At 36.0% G+C, this 21,792-nt stretch overlaps 1 protein-coding gene across 1 annotated transcript; it reads right to left on the reverse strand.

Annotated features, from left to right (window-relative positions):
- Positions 1-922: 922 nt before the first annotated feature.
- On the reverse strand, positions 923-12,492 carry LOC118808628 (interferon-induced protein 44-like). The gene is made up of 9 exons (XM_036571442.1): positions 12,425-12,492; positions 9,997-10,031; positions 8,627-8,893; positions 7,911-7,941; positions 5,248-5,446; positions 3,186-3,332; positions 2,873-3,044; positions 1,654-1,754; positions 923-1,553 (listed from the first exon to the last, which is right to left on the reverse strand). Exons 2-9 carry the CDS (start codon positions 10,019-10,021, stop codon positions 1,368-1,370), a joined length of 1,128 nt encoding a protein of 375 aa, XP_036427335.1. The 5' UTR covers positions 10,022-10,031; positions 12,425-12,492; the 3' UTR covers positions 923-1,367.
- Positions 12,493-21,792: the final 9,300 nt, after the last annotated feature.

Genomic DNA, 21,792 nt, shown 5'->3' on the forward strand with positions numbered 1-21,792 from the left:
TGACTCTGGCAGAAATCACATCCACATTCAATGCAGGAGGCCCCACACGCATGTCCCGCCAGTCAGTGCAGTGTTCTTTATCTTCCATGGGATATGGGAGCAGAAGACCCTCCAGATTGCCTCTGTTAATACCACAACACCGGACACAGCTCCCCACCTAGGCTCGTGAGGTTACTAACTAGACCCCGGAGGACTGGCAGTATGTAGTGTGGTCTGATGAGCCATAGAACCAATTGTTTCAGGCTGGTGGTGGGGTTTGTGTGTGGCGCAGACCCATGAAGCCAAGGACCCTAGTTGTCAACAAGGCACTGTGCAGGATGGTGGTAGTTCCATACTGGTGTGGGATGTGTTCTCATGGCATGGGTTGTTCCCATTGTTCCGCCTAAACACATCATTGACTGATGACCACTACATGTCACTGCTTGTGATTGGAGCCCTTCATGGACTTCAAGTACTTTTACAATGATGGGATATTCCAGCAGCATAACGCACAGTGTCATTGGGCCCAAGTTGTCCATTATTGGTTCGAGGAGCATTCTGGAGAGTTCTGATGAATGGTGTGGCATTAGCCCAATAGAGCGTTTATGGGATGTTGTGGAGAGGTCCATTCACACCAGAGATCCTGCACTCACAAATACCACGGTACAGTGAGTGGCTATCCCAATGGCATGGCTCAACATCCCTTCAGATGTCTTCCGTCCACTTGTGGAATCAATGCCACATCGAGTTGCTGCACTTCGGCAGGCTAGAGGGGATCCTACCTGATACTAGTTCCTGTCCCATGACTTTTGGCATGTCAGTGTATGTATAAAGCAATACTTAAGTATTTATGACCAGCTTATGCCAGCAAGGCTTAAGTAGGCAGCCGTCAAATACATAGTTCTTTTGTTGCTAAAATCTTTATTTGGCTGGTTCAGTAGAAAGAAATACATGGAAATCATTTATTGTCATAATCAAGAGTTGCCAAAGTTCACTTCTGCATATATGTTCAATTTAATTTCAATGTGTGCTATTATTGAATATTGAAAATCAGCAAACTATTGGATTAATACAAAATGAATGTTTTCATTTAAACTTCTAGAGGCTCTCTTAAAAAACAGAAAGTGTGATCAGAAAGTGACCTATAATGAATGGCATAATAGATAGATAAATTTTCCATGAAAATAGATGCTACAGTCGTAAATTGTACACCAGTTAGTGGACGCTGCTAGAGGGATAGGGCAACATACGTCCCACGTACACCCACTGATCTAATATATAAGTATAATAATGAGAGCAATTCTATCATTAATTGTCTTACAGATATTTGGGTGGTTCCTGACTCACCCTGTATATTCATGCTGGTCTTCGTAATACATGAAGACAATTCATTCTATACATTTCTGTTTGTGTGAAAATTTTGTCCCATATTCATTAGCTGAGTGCACTGCCAGCATGAAGGCCTCCAGCACCAGACAGTTCAGCTTCTCGTTCATCTTGGTCTCTTCATGATAGTTCTTCAGAGGGAAGATGCAGTTCATAGGGACACCCAGTCTAGTGCTGCACTCTTCCATCTGGAAACACACAGTAACAGTACTTAATCATCTAAAACATTTCACGGACATCCATGTTTTTTTTCTAGCACAACATCACTACAAACTAGCAAAAACTCACTTTCTCCTTGATCTTCTTGCTTTGGTAGATCTTGGTCAAATCATCTTGTGTTATCTTGCACACCTGGTCAACTCTTGTCATGAAAACCAGCTGAGGGATTCCTGCAGCACAGACAGCAGAGATACATGGAGATTCAACAGATTATGCATGTATGAAAATAAGAAATTTCATAATGTTATGTTTGTGAGTTTTAAGCAAAACGCCTGCAGTGGAAGACCACCTAGCAAACATGCCCCTACTCACCTGCTGTGGCAAACACAAAGAAATCTAACATTTGCTCTGCATAGGCTATCCTGCATCTGACCCTTACCACCAGAATGAGACCCACTGATCTGTGGACATGGGCAATGCCACATAAAACCCACATTTAGTTAATGCTGCCTGGACTGGACCAACACTGAGGGGCCAATTACTGGTCAATAATTGGCAAAATCTTCTGAGCCTTAAGCAGATAACCTGTTGTGTGTATTTAAACTGTGTGGGTCAATTTGACTGATTAGATTATGCATTTTTTTAATACATAATACAAGGGTTAAGCAACATGATGTACATGTTTAAAATGGATTTAAATGGTTAGCTTCACATAGATGGCTTATTATGATTATATAGGTTGGTATTTGTGTTAAATGGGTTGCCATAGCCTGTGTTATTATGTGTTTACTGTAGTAACACTTCACTTGAACCCTGCTAAATAGCATTGACACAATGTTTACATAAACATGTCATTGCAGATGTTATATGCTCTCTTAAGTTGTCATGACAGATTTTTTTCAGTAATACAACAGTGTCATGTTCCCGTTACTGTTCATGAAAGACATCATAATATTTGACCTTATGACAGCGAACACGAGCAGATTTGGCTACAATTAACATGAAATAAGCATTATGACACCTGTCATGACAATTTCTGACAGCATATGACATTCTCCAAAACATATTTATGAAAGGGTTATGTCAATGTTATGTAACAGGATTGTACTTGTGTTAACTTTACTTTTGATGTTTCTGATCAATTTGGCTGTTTGGTCATTGTGTTAGTGATGTAGCTTATGCGATATTAAGTGACTTTAAAATTAAATGAATGCTTTTTTTGTAACTTTCTACAGACAATGTAACTGTGAAACTAAAGCGGCAGTGAACAGTGGCATTTCATATATTTCATACTTTCTTTACTTGTTCTACCTGTTGACTTAAATGACAGATATAAAAGTGAACTCACCTAATTTACTGGCTTCTGCTCTGATGTCCTTCATTTTCTGGATGACATCACTGTCCATTAGGGTCACTCTGTCTGCTGGGATAATGCTCACTAGGCAGTGAATCTTATCATTCAGAGTAGGACTATTGATGTAATATCTGTTGTCTTCACATATTGAGACTTCTTGTTTGAACTAAACATGAGAGGAGAAAAATAACACAAAACAATATTGAAAACATGAATTTAAGATTAATTCTTTTTTGTAGTGTGTGTGTGTGTGTGTGTGTGTGTGTGTGTGTGTGTGTGTGTGTGTGTGTGTGTGTGTTGTTCTCACTTTGTAGTCGTTTGCTATGTGGCCCTTTAAAGCCTTGATAATGTCATCAGAACGTGCTCCTTTTGATTGTCCTATTTCCTGGTCTTTTTCCAGACCCATCACATCATAGAAGGCGAAAGGTAGAGTTCCAACAGAGAACTTCTCGTACTGGAAATGCATAATAATATTAACAACAACAACAATAATAATAATAATAATAATAATAATAATAATAATAATAATAAACTACTGTCATACAGAACAATTCTCATATACAGAAGACATTCTAAAAACTAGAAGTCCAATACTAAACACAAAAGGCACATAGTGCTTGGACCCCAATGGTTGCCACTTGCCATGTAATTTGTAGATGGTTGCTTCACTTTCAAAACAGATACCGTTCACAGAAATCAATGTGTTCTACATTAATTTTTGACAAAATGAAGTGGAATCTGATTGTCATGGATGTAAAGAACAATCATTTACAGATATTAACCTTTCTGCACTGACGGTTAAAAAAGCTCTTAAAAGCTATTTAGGAATGAAGTCATATAGACCAACCAGCCACTTCATTAAGTATGCCTCCTTGTTTCTACACTCTTTGTCCATTTTATCAGTTCTTGTTATGATATAGAAGCACTTTATAGTTCAACAATTATAGAGTGTACTTGTAAAAACACAACGTTATAAGTTAATGTTATCCAGCCCTAGCAGCAGTCTTGAAACCTTTCATCTTACAAGAATTAACATAAATTCATGAGAGTAAGATACTGTGGGTCAGATGTGTGTACAAGTGCTGTAGCAGTGCAAAATATGAGTTGACTGTGGTCTACAGACATATCTTCAAAAATGATAGATAATAGTTCTTTCCATAGTTTATTTAGGAACAAAATGTACTAGTAACAGCAACATTAAACAAGTATAAAATGAATTTCACTGTACTTGGTGTTGCTATTTTCCCTGAACAAGTCCATATGTATTTAAGCAATAGAAAAATATAGTCCAATAAAAGCCTCTTCAGTGGTCCAACAAAACAAAACCTATATTTCAAGCATGTGGACAGACAAGTATAAGAACTGAATTAGCCAAATAGCTTGCAAATGTTTTTCGGTCTGATGGCAGTACACTTTTACCTGTGACTGGTATCTTGTTCAGTATTTGTCTAAATCCACAGCAGAATTAGATTTGTAGGTAAAAATAAAATAATCCTCCTTAGCAGTAAAATAAAGCTTTGCTGATCATTCTAACACAGTTTAACAATAAATGATCTTAAACACTGTATTGAATGTAACCTATATCTGCTAATTCACCCTTTAACCCTGAAGGTTGGTGCGCAGACTGTTGGTCACACAGCAACACAGACAATCTCGCCTAGCTAGTAGCTAACAAAAAAGCTAAGAGAAAAATTAGAGAAAGCTTTAAGACAAACATTGATAATTTGGAGATGAATGGACTTATTAGCATTTAAAATCACTCCAGATTGTTTCTGATACATTTAATCTGCAAGGAGAAACTGCCAAACACTAAGAAGTTACGAAGATGGAGTCAGCTTCTCATTCGAATTGTCCCGTTCCACCTTAAATGGTTCACGCAAAGACAAAAAACGGTACTGTTTTTGTCTTTGCCTGAAACAAATTCAGAATACTGAGAATATCTCCATTTGTGGAAACATCCACTCTCGTCCTTTACCATTGTTGCCAAACTGCATTTGTGCTGCGCTCCTCACATTTACAGTCACATCAAGCTGTGCAGTTCACAAATTAGCAAAAAACAGAAACACTTGGGAAATGCCTTACATTTTATGTATTAAAATAATAATTTTTATAGAAAAGCATGAGTAAGGCATTCTTTATTAAGTTAGTAACTGTAATGTGATTCCAAAATATTTAACTATAATGTGTTACATTACTTCGTTACAGAAAAAAAGTAATCATATTACTGTAATGCGTTACTTTGTAACGTGTTACCCCCAACACTGGTTACCACCATAACAAGCAGGTACAACCAACTTCTTAAAGCAAATAAGTAAAATTTGGAATACATATTTTTGACCAAATCACACATTTTTCATGAGTGGACTCACCTTAGTTGTAAAACTCTTGCCACTTAAATCTGAAGCAGCCAGACAGTTGATGTACAGTTGTCCTTCAAAAATGGTTTTGATGGTGTTGATGATGCTGGATTTTCCTGCTCCAATTGGTCCATGCAGAAGGAAGCGAAGCTCTCTGACTTTCTCATTAGTAATTTTGAAGTTCTTTAGGGTTGTGATCATTGGATCTTGTCTGGAAGGAAAACGAATACAATTACTTTATAGTACCAGAGATGGGAACAAGTCATTGGATTGTAAGTAACAAGTGAGTCCCCAGTATTGGCATTGAAGTCCCAAGTCAATACAGGCAAGTCTAAAATCCTAAACTTAGTCCTAATCAAATCAGAATACTTTGGAAATGTAGTGATAACTACCTAATATCCTGTCCTATTGATGTGGTGTCTAGGTTTGCAGGGTACGCAGTTGCATATGTAGTGCAACTGGATACAATTTTCTTTGGCTATTTGGTTATATAAGAATCATTGCTGACTAGCAGTCTAGCCAGCATTACAGTCTAGAGTTACTGTAGCTTAGACTCACAAGCCAGACACCTTGCTATTATCAGAGAGTCTGGTACTTTGACAAGAAGGGACCATTTCACTGGCACACAAACTGACCAATCTTATCAAGTCTAAGGCTGTGTTCGGAATGATTCACTTGTGAACTCATTCACTATTCACTACATAACATCTGTAATATAGTGAACTGGCTTGGGAACAAGCATGGAGCCACCAAAAGGGCTTTGTGGACACTACTCTTGAAAAGCGGCAGGCATTTGTTTGACGTATTCGCACGAGCAAATCAAACACATATGACAGTCCCAGGAACTGTTGACCTGTGTTATTGATTTTGGAAAGTACAAGCTGTAAGTACATCAAGTTGAGAATAAATGATTAAAACTGCATCATGTAGAAGAGCAGTCAATGATGTATTCTTAATAATACTTTCCAATGAGATTTTAATTCACCTGCATGTGACAGCTGTCATAGCTAACAGTTTTCTTATAATAAAAATGTTCCCTATGTCTGATTTGCTACTCAGTTTTCCAGTATTACATAAATAACAGACAACTGCTCATCATTTTTATGGAAATCTACAAAGATCTCTTCTACATCTCACATGTCTTTCAGCATCTGTCAGCGCAGAAGAAGATCTTTCATTTTCTTATTCATCTCTATTCTCATCTTGTCCTGATGAGGGTTTAATTCAGAAATAATTCAGAAATTTGGCATCTGAGATGCTTTATTCTTCTAAGACTCGGAAAATGTGATCTTGAGAATTTATGAGAACTTCTAGGAACTGCTATCACCTGTCAGCATGCAGCCCTATAGACGGACATTTTGGTGGAAAGCTGTTTGCACTCATGATTTTTTCCAATAATGTCTAAATGTGAGCCTTGGTTGCTAAGGTTATTCAGAGTTGTTTGTGGCAAGCAGTTAAAATTCATGATTAGCTATTAGCCTTCGCAGATGCAACAGTTTTGACCATCAAAGGGCATTGAGGTAAAACTTTAGGGTAAGCAAGCAAAACACATTTACGACTTAAAATCCCAGGCTTATAACAAACTAAGGCTTATTATTTAGTAATTACAGGGACTTCAATACAAACTCGTTGAGCTATTCTTAGTTTATAGTAGTGTGTAATAAAACTTTGGGCCTGCTGGTGGGCCCTGGCCATTTAACTAGCTGACTAGCTATCGTAAATTTTGTCAATTTGTGCCTCCAAATGTTTAAATTCATCTGTGAAGTTACTTGATGTTATGTATGCATTGCTGTTTCTTTAATGTAAGTGTTGTTCTTTTTGTTTGTAAGAATTATATTGACTTAAATTTGTATATAAAAGTGTTGTGTTGCACCCTCTGCTGTCTGTGTGCATTTTTTTGCTCTAGTAGTGTACTAAAACTGAAGGCAGCTGTCTCGATGCCTTGTTGTCTCATAAGTCAGTAAGTCCTGCCTCAGAACACTGTCTAAGAAGCAGCATTTGTTATGTTTCAGACATCATCTGTACACTACAATTTGTGATGCATTATGGGTATTCAATAGTAGACTATACAGTGAGTGAAATATAGTGAACAGCACTTCAAACATTTTTCAATTATTCTGTTTTATTTTATTTAATTTTAAAATATATCCAGTAGGTGGCAACAGTATATTAATTGTCAGACCAAAGCCTGAAATCATCATCTGAAATCATGATGAATACCTTTACAATTATTTATGAGTAACCTCTATAACTTTGGTATAGTTTGTGTTGTTTTTGAGGTTATGAGTTGTTTTATTCATTTTATGGTAATGTTTTATTTGGCCATTTTGCAGCACTGGTGCTCCCCTCCTTCAGCACTGCCAGAACTCAACTTATTGCTCGCTAGCAGCTCAACATAGAGTCACAACATTTCACACAAAAAAAGTAAACAATGTTCCACCTTAACTGATAACAAGTAAATAAAATATGCGAACCCATCATCTTTTAGAGCTTCCATATATGTCAACCATCATACGATTATTATTCCTTCTTGTTGTTGGTGTTTGGTTTCTGTTTTTTAAGTGAAGTGAATGTGAACTGCAGCCTGTGGAAATGAACATGGTGCCAACTCGTGGTGCCTGTGCTGGCCTATCCAGTATGTTTCTATCAAATGAAATTAATGACTGTAGACTTACTTCCACTGGACAGTCCTCCATTCCTTGAGTTCTGCAAGAAATGCATAAGTTATTGTAGGAGTAGGTAAAAGAGTTGGAACCACTGACTGTATTTGCAGTGCAAAAGTTTGGGCGCTCGTGGTCAAATTACATGTTTTGTTGATTTCCTAAATGACAGTACATGCCAGGGGAAATGCAGGCAGACACAACACATGTGGAGGGTGGACACCTCAAACACATTGTAACTCACCGTCCTTGGTCACATTTGCTCTAATTCACTAATAACGTCCAGCATAACAACAACAACAACTACAGTAACAGTACCGTTTTAACCAGGGATCATGGCACCTCCCAAGAGCCTTTTGCATGGCCAAATGCATTATTTATTTGCTATTTTTTCCATATAACCCCATGCATTAAATGTATTTTTTGTACAAGATATGTTAATTAATTTTACTTAGAAAATCAACAAAACATGGCGATGGCAGCACAAATGGAGATAAACTCAAGAAAATGGGACCCACAAAATTATATCACATTACAGCGCACAGTATGTTGTTTCACTGTAACAAGACTACAATGTGCAAATGAAACATATTTCTTTTTTTTTTTGTTTGTTTTTTTTCATCTTTTGACTTTTTACTGTGAATATGAAATTTGAGAAGCCTGATGCAGTAAGAAGTCTGTTAGGGCATGAATTAAGGCCTTAGTCACTCAAGTGCAGAATTCATACATACCAACAGTGACCATAGCAGAGCATGAGACACTACCGGCATTATTCGTCAGGGTTAATGTGTAGTTCCCTTCATCTTCCTTTTTACTGTCCTTGATTGTCAAGCTAAACGTTGTGCCACTTTGCCCTATTTTGTGTTTGCCCTCCACACACTCCAAGGGATGTCCATTCTTCTCCCACTTTGCCAGTACTTCTTGTATGTTTGCCTGACAGCGAAGAATAACATCTTGTCCGACTTTCACTTGTTTAGTAGCCAGAACAGAGACAAATTCTGTTAGAAACAGGAGGATGAGATTATTAGGAAAAGTTAGTCATCCAACAGGGAATTTTCATCTACAAATGTCAATATTCAGTGTGAAAATACATTTAGAAGCTAATAATGTCAAGTAGTTATAATCTCATGTCTAATACTTCATAAAGAAAGAATATATGACTTCATAAAGTTACATTCCATAATTCCATATCTGTTCAGTTATCAGTTAATGTAAAAGAAATTACAAACAAAGTTCTGCTGTCTTATTTTAGCTAAGTTGGTAACAACTGTTGTGATAAGTCTGGGTGTTGTACAGGAAATATATGAGAACCTAGCGTTAGCAGAGTTAGCCTTGTAGCGAGGCCCACTTCGCCCCCCTCGCCCCCCTCGCTGATTTTCAGACTTCGGGACACCTTTATTTCAAAACAGTGGGATGTAACTGCTCACTATGTGGCCATGAGGGACAGGGATGCAGTCTCACTTCCTGCTCTAAAATGTAGAGGTGTGGCTACAAGTGGTCTCCACCTATAAACTAAAACTCTGTGTGGGACATCATTATTTTGAATATAGTTTCTTTATGTAATACTCATTTATAATTCATGATAAATCTAAATCTTCACTTTTTAAAATAAATAAAAAGATCTTTCAAAAACAACATTGAAAGTATTATTTTCACAAGTGTAAATGACACCTCCCAGCAGAAAGTACCCTATAAATTAATATATGGTATATATTTCCCTAATTAGTATCCCAATTAATAATTTGTGTTTAAATAGATCATAACATAACTCATAAGGTGTGAATATCTAATTGTCTTTTTTAAATGGTTTGTTTTTACTATGGGAATGCAAATTGAACTAATTCAGTAAAAAGGTCCATATAGGCTTATGTCAGTTGTCATGAAATCTACATCTACATTTATAAAGGCTTACAAGCATCAGTTGTTATAACGACTGCTTTTGTCAATTTTGCTGTCAATTTACCTCAGCAAGTGTTAGGATAAGTGATGCTTGTTGGAAAAATGTCTATATAAGCTCAAGTCAGTTGTCATGAAAGGTGTATGTAGGTGACATGTAGTCTCTTGAATGCTGTCCTATTTGGATTGCATCATTTAAACTCACCAGGTTTCGTTGAAGACGATCCCATGTTTGAATTTCTGGAAGACAAAATTACATTACATTTCGTCTGTAACTCTTTCCAGTGTTGCACAAATACTCAGAAAGTAAAGATTGTGCCAGAGTTGGAAATGGAATCATGAAATTTCCACTGCAGCTCTGTAAGTTACTCTGTGGTTAAGTAGTTTGTTGAGGTGTTACTTTTGTACTTCTACTTAAGTTGTTTACTGCAGTCATTATTTCACTGATTTAATAATACTTTTACTGGAGTATGAGGTAAGGCTACTCACCTCTGAACACATTATTCAACATGATCTCCAGCATATTTGCAAAACATGACTGGAAGATAAAATTACTTGGCATTGTGTTTATTATTCGAAGCATGTCCTTTGGTGTGACTCTCATGTTAGTCACATGAAAAAAGTGCAGTCTATAATAACAACTTTGAAAACTGAAGAATTAGCTTCTAATAGTGTTCAGTCCAACCTGTCCAAAATAAAGAGCTTTTCTTTAATGTAATTTGACCAGGGAGTCTCTGAGTGTGTCACTTAGGTTGGGGTTTAGCTGCTAGCTTTGCTTTTCTAAAGTTTTTGTCTTTTTTATCTCTTAATAATTACAGATAAAGCTGGTTTATTTATGTATTTATTTGTCTATTTTTTAAGGTTAATGTAGCTTTGATTGAAATTATATAACCTTTCTGCAATCATTTGCACTACACTGTAGAAAAAATGGCTCATCAAATCAACCTAAAAACATTACTTCATGTGGTAACAAGAAAAAGAATTAGTTTTATTTGACTCAGACAATTGCATTGATTGAAAGAATCATTCATTCAAAGGTTGAATAACTTGTTAACTTGATACCACATGAATTACTTTTTTGGATGATCTGAAGAGCCATAATTTACAGTGTATTTAAATCAACAGAACTGTAATTCCTTGAGCAGTAAAAGTAAGTGTTTATAGAATGTGATGCTTAAAATCAGAATCGTGCACCAAATTAAGCACAAATTATTAGAATAGTGAGAGTAACTTCACTGTAAAAAGTGGCTCATCAGATCTACCTAAAAAAAATACTTGTGGTAACAAGTAAATTAACCAGTTTAATTCAACCTAAATCAATACTTTGAATGAATGATTCTTTTAATGTAGTATTTTAGGTTGAATAAAACTAGTTTAATTGCTTGTTACCACATGAAGTAATTTTTTTAGGTAGATCTGACGAGCCACTTTTTAGAGTGTTGGTGGGCTCTGCCTTATATAAACATCAGAAACCTTTGCAATTGTTTGTTGCAATTAAAGTGTGTGGTTATATTGGACTTTACTGAAAAAAGAGATATTTGAGGCCCTGAGAGGAAAGATGAGTCTGAGTTTATACCCAAGTAATTCTTAGTCAGTCCCTCCATTGTGCAAAAAAGCTACAAAAATGGAAAAAAAAATCAGGCCACTGGCAATCCAACGAGGCCAGATCACCCCACAAAAATCAGCGCAAAGAATTTACAGGCAAGCATTGTCTCAATCCAGTGAGATGTCTAAAAAGATCACACAATTCTATATTTGTATAACACTGTATAACAAACTGGGTGACAATCAAGGCTATTGGCACAATGTATATGTGTATGTATGTTTATATAAAAATCAGGTAATTACTTGTTGAACAACTGATGATAACAGCTTAATAACAGACAGTGTGGCAGCCAGTCGAACCTGAAACATTCCAACCCGTCACATTCTTGTCTGTCAAAACGTCTGTGACAGGGTTTTAATTCTCATCAGCATTTTGCACCAAAAATAAATGGTAACGGAGGTGGGTATTTTAATTTTTTATTTATTTTTTTTTTTTTTTGGAATGTAATTGAATCTGTAATTTCTTGATAGAAAAAAAACAAAAACAAATTAGCATTATTGATGTCTCACCAATCTCATGGAATAAGTGTTCTTTGAAACATTGAAGCACTTTTAGCCCCCAAAAGAACCTTTCTTTTTAAAGAATTATCCCCTAAAAGGTTCTTTAGGTAATTTGTTTTTCTATAGCATTACTTCAGAGAATGTTTTTTTGGCACGTTTTGGTTAAGCATGGCAATGTTCGACAAAAGAAAAAAAGAATGAAACAAAAAACCTAAAGTATGGTGGTGGCAGCATTATGCTTTGAGGCTGTGTTTCTGCCAGCTTGTCACTGTAGCAAACTGTGTATTGCACTAGACAGAACTTAAGGCAATATGAGGCCATTTGTCAAAATAACCAAATGGGAAGTGAACAAAACAATGATGCAAACAAAAAATAGAAATTTGATGAAGGCAGAATTACCTAAAACGACATTATGAATTTTTAGTAGTGTGGCAGGTTTAGCCATGACTAACACAGTACATGTGTTGTTATAGTAATTCACATTTGAACCCTTTAATCTCCCTAAACAGGCCAGCAGCATAACTTACCTTTATAAGAAGTGATGTCTGCGCCTCCTCCTATGTCTGACACTGTATGAAGCTCTTGCTCCCAACATATATATACATATGCACACCTTTACTTTCACTTTCAACTTGGTTGGAGGAATGAAGGGGAGGGGTGACATTTGCCCAGAGTGAGCAACTCTTTGAGGCTTTTTGTGAAGAAATCTTTTTCACTATATAGAATGCAAATAGCGTAAATAGCAAATAATGTGCACTAAATTTTACAGAAAATTACCACAGTTCATTCTGTACTCTGTAGAAGAAAGGTTAACACATTTTCGTCAACAAAACATGTCATTTGACTTGATGTGTTCAAACCAAACACACAAAAAAAATAATAATCATGTTTGTCATGTTTAAATTCTCGAAGTATTGTGGTAACACTCTTACCTTAGTGTCAAGTTTTGTCTGGGTTAAAAACATTGAAACATAGAGTGGAAAATGTCCAATCAAGCCAAGCGAGCTTGCCCATTGGTGAGGACTTGAGGAGCTTAACTGAAGGTCTGACACATCTGATTAACTTCTAAAATAATTAGGAATAAGAGTGGAATAAACCAATTCTGTTGCGATTTACAGGGGTGGGACCAAATACAACATTTTTCTGCAATTTTTAGTGCACAGTTTCCATTTCTTTGCATTGTTTGAGTTTAACAAATTATCACAGGTGCAAATAAGTGTTTGTAGTAATAGAGGAAGGGGTTGTTTACAACATGCTGTGTTGGTGAAAACATAATTGCTTTCACTGGAACTGAAAGTGCCTCTACCATCTGTGTTAGTGTACCACCCTTCATTGTCTGTTGCATTCTTTAGATGTTATCCTCTTTCTGCTTACTTCAAGCTGCAGTGTCAGATGTGGAAGCGTAGCAGGTTTAGCAGGATTACTGCAGGTCTTTTAGATCCTTCTCAAACATTTGATAACACTGTACCTCACCCCTGCTACAAAACATTGACATAACCATGCTGTAAACATGACATGGCGAGTGTTATATCGTCGCTGTCCAATAAAAGACATGTATCTCCATTTTTTTGTGATTTTTACTTTTTTGGATCATTTGATCTCAGTAGCTGTCCTTTACATTGTGTGAAATGATGATTGGACCAATAGAAATGCTCCAAAATTGTGTCATAATGATTGGACTGATAGAAATGCTCCAAAATTGCTTAGAATAAAATCTCTTTCCATTAACTTACATTGAAAAGTAAGAGTGTTTTTGCCCTCTGCTGTGAAGTTATTATTTTGGAGATACTTTTTCTTTGGACTGCGACGATATGCTGTCATGAGTTGTCGTGACGGACTTTGTTCAGTACAGTGTTATTGTTTTAAAGTAAATGTGTCCCAAAATCTGAGAATAAGTGTAATGTTAAGAAGTGTCACCATTCAGACACATATTTTCTGTATTGAAATAACGTTTTTTGTGTTTTGATGAAAAATATTATGATTTTATGTGTGTGCAATGTTTCAAAGCTGTGTTTGCTAGTCATCAACTGGGTTGTTGAGTTCTGCTCAAAATTAGCAAACATTATCATTACCAAATAATTTGGTTGCAGTTATGGAAGCAATACTAATGTTTTGTTAGTGAAAAATAGAATGTTAAATAATTGGTTTTACAACCCAATTTCCAAAAAAGTTGGGACGCTGTGCAAAATGTAAATAAAAACAAAAGGCAATGATGTGCAAATCATTTAAAACCTATATTTAATTTAAAATAGTACAAAGACAACATATCAGATGTTGCAACTGAGAAAATTTATTGTTTTTTGAAAAACTTATGCCCAGCAACACATTCTAAAACAGTTGGGACGAGGGGAAAAAAAGCTGGTAAAGTTGTGTGACGCTAAAAAAACACCTGGTGCTTAATTGGCAACAGGTCAGTAACATGATTGGGTATAAAAAAGCATCCCAGAGAGACGGAGGCTTTCAGAAGTAAAGATGAGGAGGGGTTCACCACTCTGTGAAACACTGCACGATCAAATAGTGCAATTCAGGAACAACGTTTCTCGACATAAAATAGTAAAGAACTTTTGCTTTTCATCATCAATGATACATAATATCATTAAAAGATTCAGAGAATCTGGAGAAATCTCTGTAGGTAAGGGACAAGGCTAAAAACCAGTAATTGGTTGCCATGATCTTTGGGCCCTCAGGCAGCACTGCATTAAAAACAGATTCTGTATTGGAAATTACTGCATGGGCACAGAAACACTTCTGAAAAATGCTGTCTGTGAAAACAGCTCATCACTGCATCCACAAATGCAAGTTTAAACTCTAAAACACAAATAAGAATCCAAATATAATCAGGATCCAGAAATGCTGCTACCTTCTCTGGACCTGAGCTCATTTAAAATGGACTGAGGGAAAGTGGAAAAGTGTCCTGTGGTCTGACAGTTCAACATTTGAAATCATGGACACTGTGTCCTCTGGGCTAAAGACCACTCAGCTTGTTATCAGTGCACAGTTCAAAAGCCAGTATTCATGATGGTATAGGGGAGCATTAGAGCACATGGCATGAGTGACGTGCACATCTGTGAAGGCACCGTTAATGCTGAATGATATATACATGATTTGGCAACATATGCTGGCATCCAGACAACGTCTTTATCAGGGAAGGCCTTGATTATTTCAGCAAGACGATGCTAATTAATTTAAAAATGACTACTTATTGAACTTTCAATAAAGCTATTCATTGCACTTGTGTAATTTTTTGTAAGTGTGTCTGTTAATGATTTGTTAAGTGTCTGTTAATGATGCTAATTGTAGAAATGTAGAGCACAGGTTTCAGTAAATTTATATAGTTTGAAGACTGTAAATGTAATATTCACTGTCTGTAGAGGTTAACCCAAGGGCAGTAGCACTGTCACTAAAAATTACATTAGTATTGTGTAATCTACCTGTTATTTTGACTCTTAATCAAATAATCTGTTTTTAAGGCCAAGCCAAGCCAAAAGAAAAAAAAAATAGACTTAATTGAAACAGTAACAAACTCTGCTCAGCCTTTCATGAATTCTAAACTACTTTGTTGGAAACAGATAAACAAGGAAGCCTTATATTATCATCTTACCTCATCTAACGATGAAATCCATGTAGGTTACCCCTTAAAATCCCTCTGGGTCGCGTGGGGGGAGCTTGAGCCTATCCCAGCAGTCATTGACCGTAAGTCAAGAAACACCCTGGATAGGTTGCAAGTCCAGTGCAGGGCAGACACACAGACATATACAATCACACACAGATTCTCACCTAGGGACAATTTAGCGTGTTAACCAAAATACATTTAGCAAAAGAAATTTGCATGTGACATAAACTTTCATGACATCACAGATTATGGCATTTTTTATGACAAAGAAAATCAGTAATGGTAACAGGACACTGTAATATTACTAAACAAAATCTGCCATATGACACCGGCCTTGACATATTTATGGCACAATTATGTCAATATTGTGGCCGCATGCCCCAGTTAAAGAGGTACTGCTGTTCTGTAGGTTTGAGGTGTGTGGTGTGTTATATGTGTTATTCTGTGTCAGGGTGTGGGTGTTTGTGTGTGTCACCGGTAGTGTAAAGTGTTTGGTTTCTACCAGCTGAAGTCAAACAAAAGGGCTGTTCTCAGAGCAGGTTCATGGCTTCACTCTACTCTTCATTAGACTGCCATTATTTATGTAGCAGGGTTCAAGTAAAGTATTACTAAGTGTTCTATGTTGCCAAAAAACAGTAACACCAGTAACACCCCTGTGAATTCCCTAATCACTCAGAATTCATACATATTCACAGAGACAATGGCAAAGCATGATGAGCTACCAGAGTACTTCCTCAGGTTTAATGTGTAGATTCCTCATGGCAGCGTTTTAGAGCCACTGTTAAAAAAATAATAGACTTTGAGAATCAAATCAAATTTTTCAGAATCAAATCGTAATATTTTGAGAATAAAGTTGTAATATTTCGATAATAAAGTTGTGTAATTGCAAGAATAAACTTTCGAGAATTAAGGAAGTTAATTGTAGGGGGGTCGCCATGATGTGTTGGGACCTCAGTTCCTGTGGTGGCAACGACGGAGATGCTGTGAGCACCAGAGTTTCGTTCACTCCTTCGGGATCAATCATTTTGTTTATGATTCTCATTGTCTCCTGTGAAACTACACACCCTCCATGAATGGGACGGATGGCAATGAACTTATTTGTTGAAACATTATGATTTTATTCTTGAAAATATGACTTTATTCTCAAAGTCTACTATTTTTCTTTTTTAAATAGCGGGACTAAAAAGCTGTCATAACTCCTCTTCTCCTTTGTTAACATTTACAATTTCCAAGATGCACTTTGTGCCAGTTTGTCTTATTTAATGTTTGTTCTGCACACAGTCCAAGTTGTATCTCCTATGTTGCAATGAATTCTTCTGTATTTGCCTCACAGTGAAGAATAACAGTTTATCAGAGTTTTTCTTTTGGTAATTCATCAGCCAAAACAGACTTACTTGAAACACAAACTTAATAGAAAAACACATTCATAAGGGAATGAAATCACTACACACTTTCAGACAACTGGGGCCAGGTAGAGTCTGCCTCAAAGAGCACATGTATTTTGTCCTCATGTACAGACAGGAGGCAATTTTTTTTGAAGGATCATGGATGGTTGCATCCCAGGTCACCAAGTCCACAACAAAACAATTAGATGGTACCTTCATGACAGCAAACTATTTAGAAGGCTTGGCAGAAATTTGAGACGCAAATACAAATGACTGGAGTTCAGTAACCAGCACTGAAACTTTTGTGAAGATGAGACAAAAATAGCATAATTTTAGCAACAAACACTTGAGATGAGGTTGGTGTAAAAGGAGTCAAGGTCATGCAGAAGAATGAACTGAGTAATTTTGAGGAGCTGTTCTGTCTTCTGAAGGCCCTGGAAGTATTGTTAGGGTATCACAGAGTCCAAGAAATGCTACGTCAAAATCTGTCTGTGTCATCCAGGCAGACTGGGTTATCTTAGAGCAAAATCAGTGATCCAAAGCCTCTAAATATGTATCTAATAAGTACTGAATCAAGCTTCTGTAGGACTCTCCCAGTCCCCTGACCTTCGTTATTATACACAGAATTTATAATCAGTTACATATATTAGATTACAGAAAATGCAAACATGTTCAGAGCATGGAGTTCCAGTACCTGTTATTGGGAACCACTAAATCAGTACTTAATATATGAGCCTTTTATAATACTTTTAAAAAACACAAAATCAGGACATCTGCCATGGCATGTTTATGGCATTATCATCAGTTGTGATATTATCAAATGTATGTCAAATTGTACTGTGAATTGGAAGCTAAATATTTGCAACATGCAAGTAGAGTAATTCAAATTTACTAGATGTGGCTTGAGATGATGTTTGAATCTATGAAGCTGCAGATGAAAAAATAATATTACTAACATGGCAGTGAGGAACCCACAGGAACTTCTAGGCCTTCAAAGAAGGCCTAATGATGTCTGTTAAACGAAAAAATACATATCTGTCAGTTTTAGTTTATTTTAAGTTAATTCATGTTTGTTGTATTTAAACTCTGCAAATATTTTTGTTTGGGTTAAAAAAATTGTAACGCTAAGCAAATGATTGTCCAATTGAGCCAAGTGAGCTCTACTATCTGGTTAGGACATCAGGAGCTGACGTATCTGATAAGCCACCAAAATAGTTACTGAGTAACAGTGGAATCAACCAATCATATTCTGATTTCCAGTCGGTAGGACAAATTGCAACATATTACAGGGTACAAATAAGTGTTTGTAGTTGCGGAGGAAGGGGTGGTTACAACCTACTGTGTTTGTGAAGAAATAATTTCTTTGGTATTGACTGGAACTGAAAGTGTCTCTAACGTCTGTGTTAGCATGCTTCGCATCATTGTCTGTTGCATTCTGTGGCTTTTATCTAGTTTCCACTTATGTCATGCTGCAGTATCAGATATGGAGCAGGTTTAGCAAGTTTACTGCAGACCATTCAGTGCTGTGGCACGCAGACTTTGGAATGCCACCCTTCAGTTGGCAGTTCTACCAGCTGTACGTGAGTTCAGATGTAAGTTGAGGTTTACAAATTAATTTACAAATCAATTCTTATTCTTCCGCTGGATTTTCGTCCACTTATACATCCTGCAGTTTTCAAGTTCTAACTCCAGAATGTTCAGCCTGATTGGGAATGGGGTGCTTCTATACAGCTTTTTGATCAGACGTAAAATTTTCAGACAATTGTTCTTAAATTATTTTTTTTCCCATAGGAAGGTTTGTGCACTTATGTTAATACAAGTCAAGACAATTGTTAAGACAATTAGCAACACTCAATTAACCATGTGGGGAGCCATAGCAACCACCTAGCAACACCCTAGCAACCAATTGGGAACCCCTAACAACCACCTAGCAACAACCCAGCAACTACCTGGGATACCATAGCAACCACTTATTAACACTTTTGCAACCACCTTTAATACCATAGTAATTGTTTGGCAACACCTTAGCAACTGCTTAAGCTGCACAAAGTTTAGACACTATTGGGACACTTTTTTTTGTTATTTAATCCACTTTCAGTGCTTATATCCACGTCAAATTTACACACCTAGGGCCAGAGCAAGTGCATCCTGATGGTGTAATCCTGGTATACTACTAATTTATGTGAAAGCTATAGTCCATATGTGTTCATATACTATGTTGCTGGCCAGAAATCTCAACTGAGATGACGAGAGTAGAGTGGCACAACAGCATGTATAACATTACAAATCCACCAATGAAATGCTGTTTTAGAGTCCATTTTGGTCCTAAAATGCGCTTGCCCTTCCGCCTTCTCAGGCCTACTCTAGAAAACGGTATTTTCCTGACTTTAAGTGTATAAAGACATCCAGTTTATCGTAGCACAATTTTGTGGTCAAATACTATTTTTATCACCACATTTAATGAACAGGACAGTTCTCTCAGTTACTAACTAAATACAACTAATCTCATTCATTTTTCACAAACAAATGTACAAGATGTGATTCAGGCAGTTTTCACATCATTATCAAAACATTATATAATGAATTGATCAATGCAACATCTAACAAAACTTTCTGTTCTTTTAAAAATCAGGAAGATACAGGCAGATACATCTGGACAGATGTGGTCCTGGCTGTTTTTTTTTGTTTTTTTTTTTCCAAAACAGGCACATATTCAGGAGAGAATCTGGAAATCTGTTCTGAAACTGATCTTCCCAACATACAGCACATCCCTACAACACAGCCACTTCAAAAACGTAGTGTGATGCATGCAAGCCAGCCTGTTAATCGGTTTGTACCTGAAAGCAGTGCAGTGCAGTTTCATTATGATTCTGCCTAACCAGATTTAAAGAGTCAATTAAAGCCTAACCAGGGTCATAAGGTTGTATAATTGCTTTTAAGTATTTATAGTCACATGCACTCTTTCTAAAATAAAATTGTACAAATTCCTAATGTCAGTTTTCATAATGCATTTTAACATCTGTCCACAAGAAACACTGTAAACATGAATGTTGTGATGCACTATACTACAGTATAACAAGCTTGTGGTATAGTTACTAAATAACAGCAAACCCTGGCGCATATCCAGGTAAACATTTCTTGAATATGATCACTTCCACAACATGGGACAATATTCTGAATGGAATGAGAGAATAAGAGAGGTCATATTGGTGGACCTGGCACTGCTTCAAATTGTTTCTAAGAAAAGCATAACCTGTTATGTGTAGTGTGAATTTAAAAGAGTTTGCTTATTTTTAGCTAACTCTAAACTTTAATGCTGGGCTAGTTGGCTAAAAGTGCTAGAGCAGCAACATGTGGCTCTGGAGCTGTCCTGTTGCAGCTCTACAGCTGAATTAGACTTTTTAGGTAGAAGTAAAATATCATCCTTTGCAGTAATGAAGGTGCGACCCCATTAGTAGAATTAAAAAGTAGCAACAAAATCTTATAGACAATTCTAAAGGAAACATGCAGCCAGTGGAGTGATATTAAAAATAGTCTAATATATAATATATCTTGTTTTCTAGAATGTATTTATGTTCTTGTTTTCTTCTTTTTCTTCTTTTCAGTCAAGATTTTTTCATTTCAGTGCAAGATACTGTAGTCATTGTCTGTTTCCAAAGAACTTTAGCATGTGTATTTGTTAGTTTGTTATTACTTCATAATTAGCATGAAGCTAATTGTGTAATCATGCTAAACAATTGAACAGCATGCATAAATGAAGTGAACAAACTCTACAACGTAATTTGCATTTGCAAAGTAAGTCTGTGTTTTCGTTTATGTTGCACATTAGTTTTTGTTTATATTGTACATTATAGTACACATTAGCACATACTAAGACATATTTACAGCCAAGATGGTAAAATGGACATAATATAATTACAGCGTTATATATAGAACCCTAAACTTGGCCATTGCCTTATGAGGTCCTTTACGTAATACTTTATTACAGTGTTATAAATGGAACAAATACATATTAACTTAGTTCAAGGCCTGTACTTTCAATATGTATATATATATATATATATATATATATATATATATATGTATGTATGTATGTATGTATGTATGTATATGCATTTAATAATGTATTTATAAGGCAGTGCTTGAATAATATGCTTAATGCTATCATTTTCATATTGAACAGCTTCTAGTAATCACAAGATGACATTAGATCAAATATGAAGTAATTGACTTTGCATTGAAAGTAAAGGCCTTGAACTAAGTTCTAAGTAATGTGTATTTGTTCCATTTATAACATTGTAATAAAGTATTGAGTAAAGGAACTCATAAGGCAATGGCCAAGTTTAGGGTTCTATATATCAGTTCTATGAAAGATTTTGATGCCATCATACTTTTATGACAATATCCATACATATTTTCTCAAATATCAATATATTCCTGTGCAAAAATCATGTTCAATCATTTTGAGTAAAAGTTGAAATGGCCATGGGAAAAAATGACTAGTAAAAATTAGTAAAAGTGGAATTCCTCTGTCTCTATATATACTCTATAAAACACTTCCTTTTAAATGTATGTAAGCATCAAAAGTAAATACACTGTGAGTTTACAGTTATGTTATACTACTTTTATGAATAATTTCTATTTAAGAGACCAGTGTGGCAGAGATTGGAGATTAAATTTTACCTTTATACTGTAACTCAAAGTGAAATTCTGCCAGTAATCACTCTATGAAGAAAATGAACTGCATCAACATCAAGGGAGGTAAACAAAAAATAATGGGACATATCTTAAATGTATAACACTATTATAAAGCATCAAAGGCCTAGTTAAGCACTTAACAGTTCTGTACATTTATACATGAGTTAAAGTAATATTTCATCAAGGGTACTTCACATTT

The sequence above is a fragment of the Colossoma macropomum genome, unplaced genomic scaffold, assembly GCF_904425465.1.
Source record: "Colossoma macropomum unplaced genomic scaffold, Colossoma_macropomum, whole genome shotgun sequence".
Classification (NCBI taxonomy): Eukaryota; Metazoa; Chordata; class Actinopteri; order Characiformes; family Serrasalmidae; genus Colossoma; species Colossoma macropomum.

What these genes read in the sequence shown, in the direction of transcription:
- LOC118808628 (XM_036571442.1), bottom strand. Translation starts at nt 10,021, where the DNA reads ATGGGATCGTCTTCAACGAAACCTG. An exon ending in CTCTGCTATGGTCACTGTTG is followed by an intron (nt 7,942 to 8,626) that starts GTATGTATGAAT and finishes CATTTCTTGCAG; the next exon opens with AACTCAAGGAATGGAGGACT. An exon ending in TGGAGGACTGTCCAGTGGAA is followed by an intron (nt 5,447 to 7,910) that starts GTAAGTCTACAG and finishes TTTTCCTTCCAG; the next exon opens with ACAAGATCCAATGATCACAA.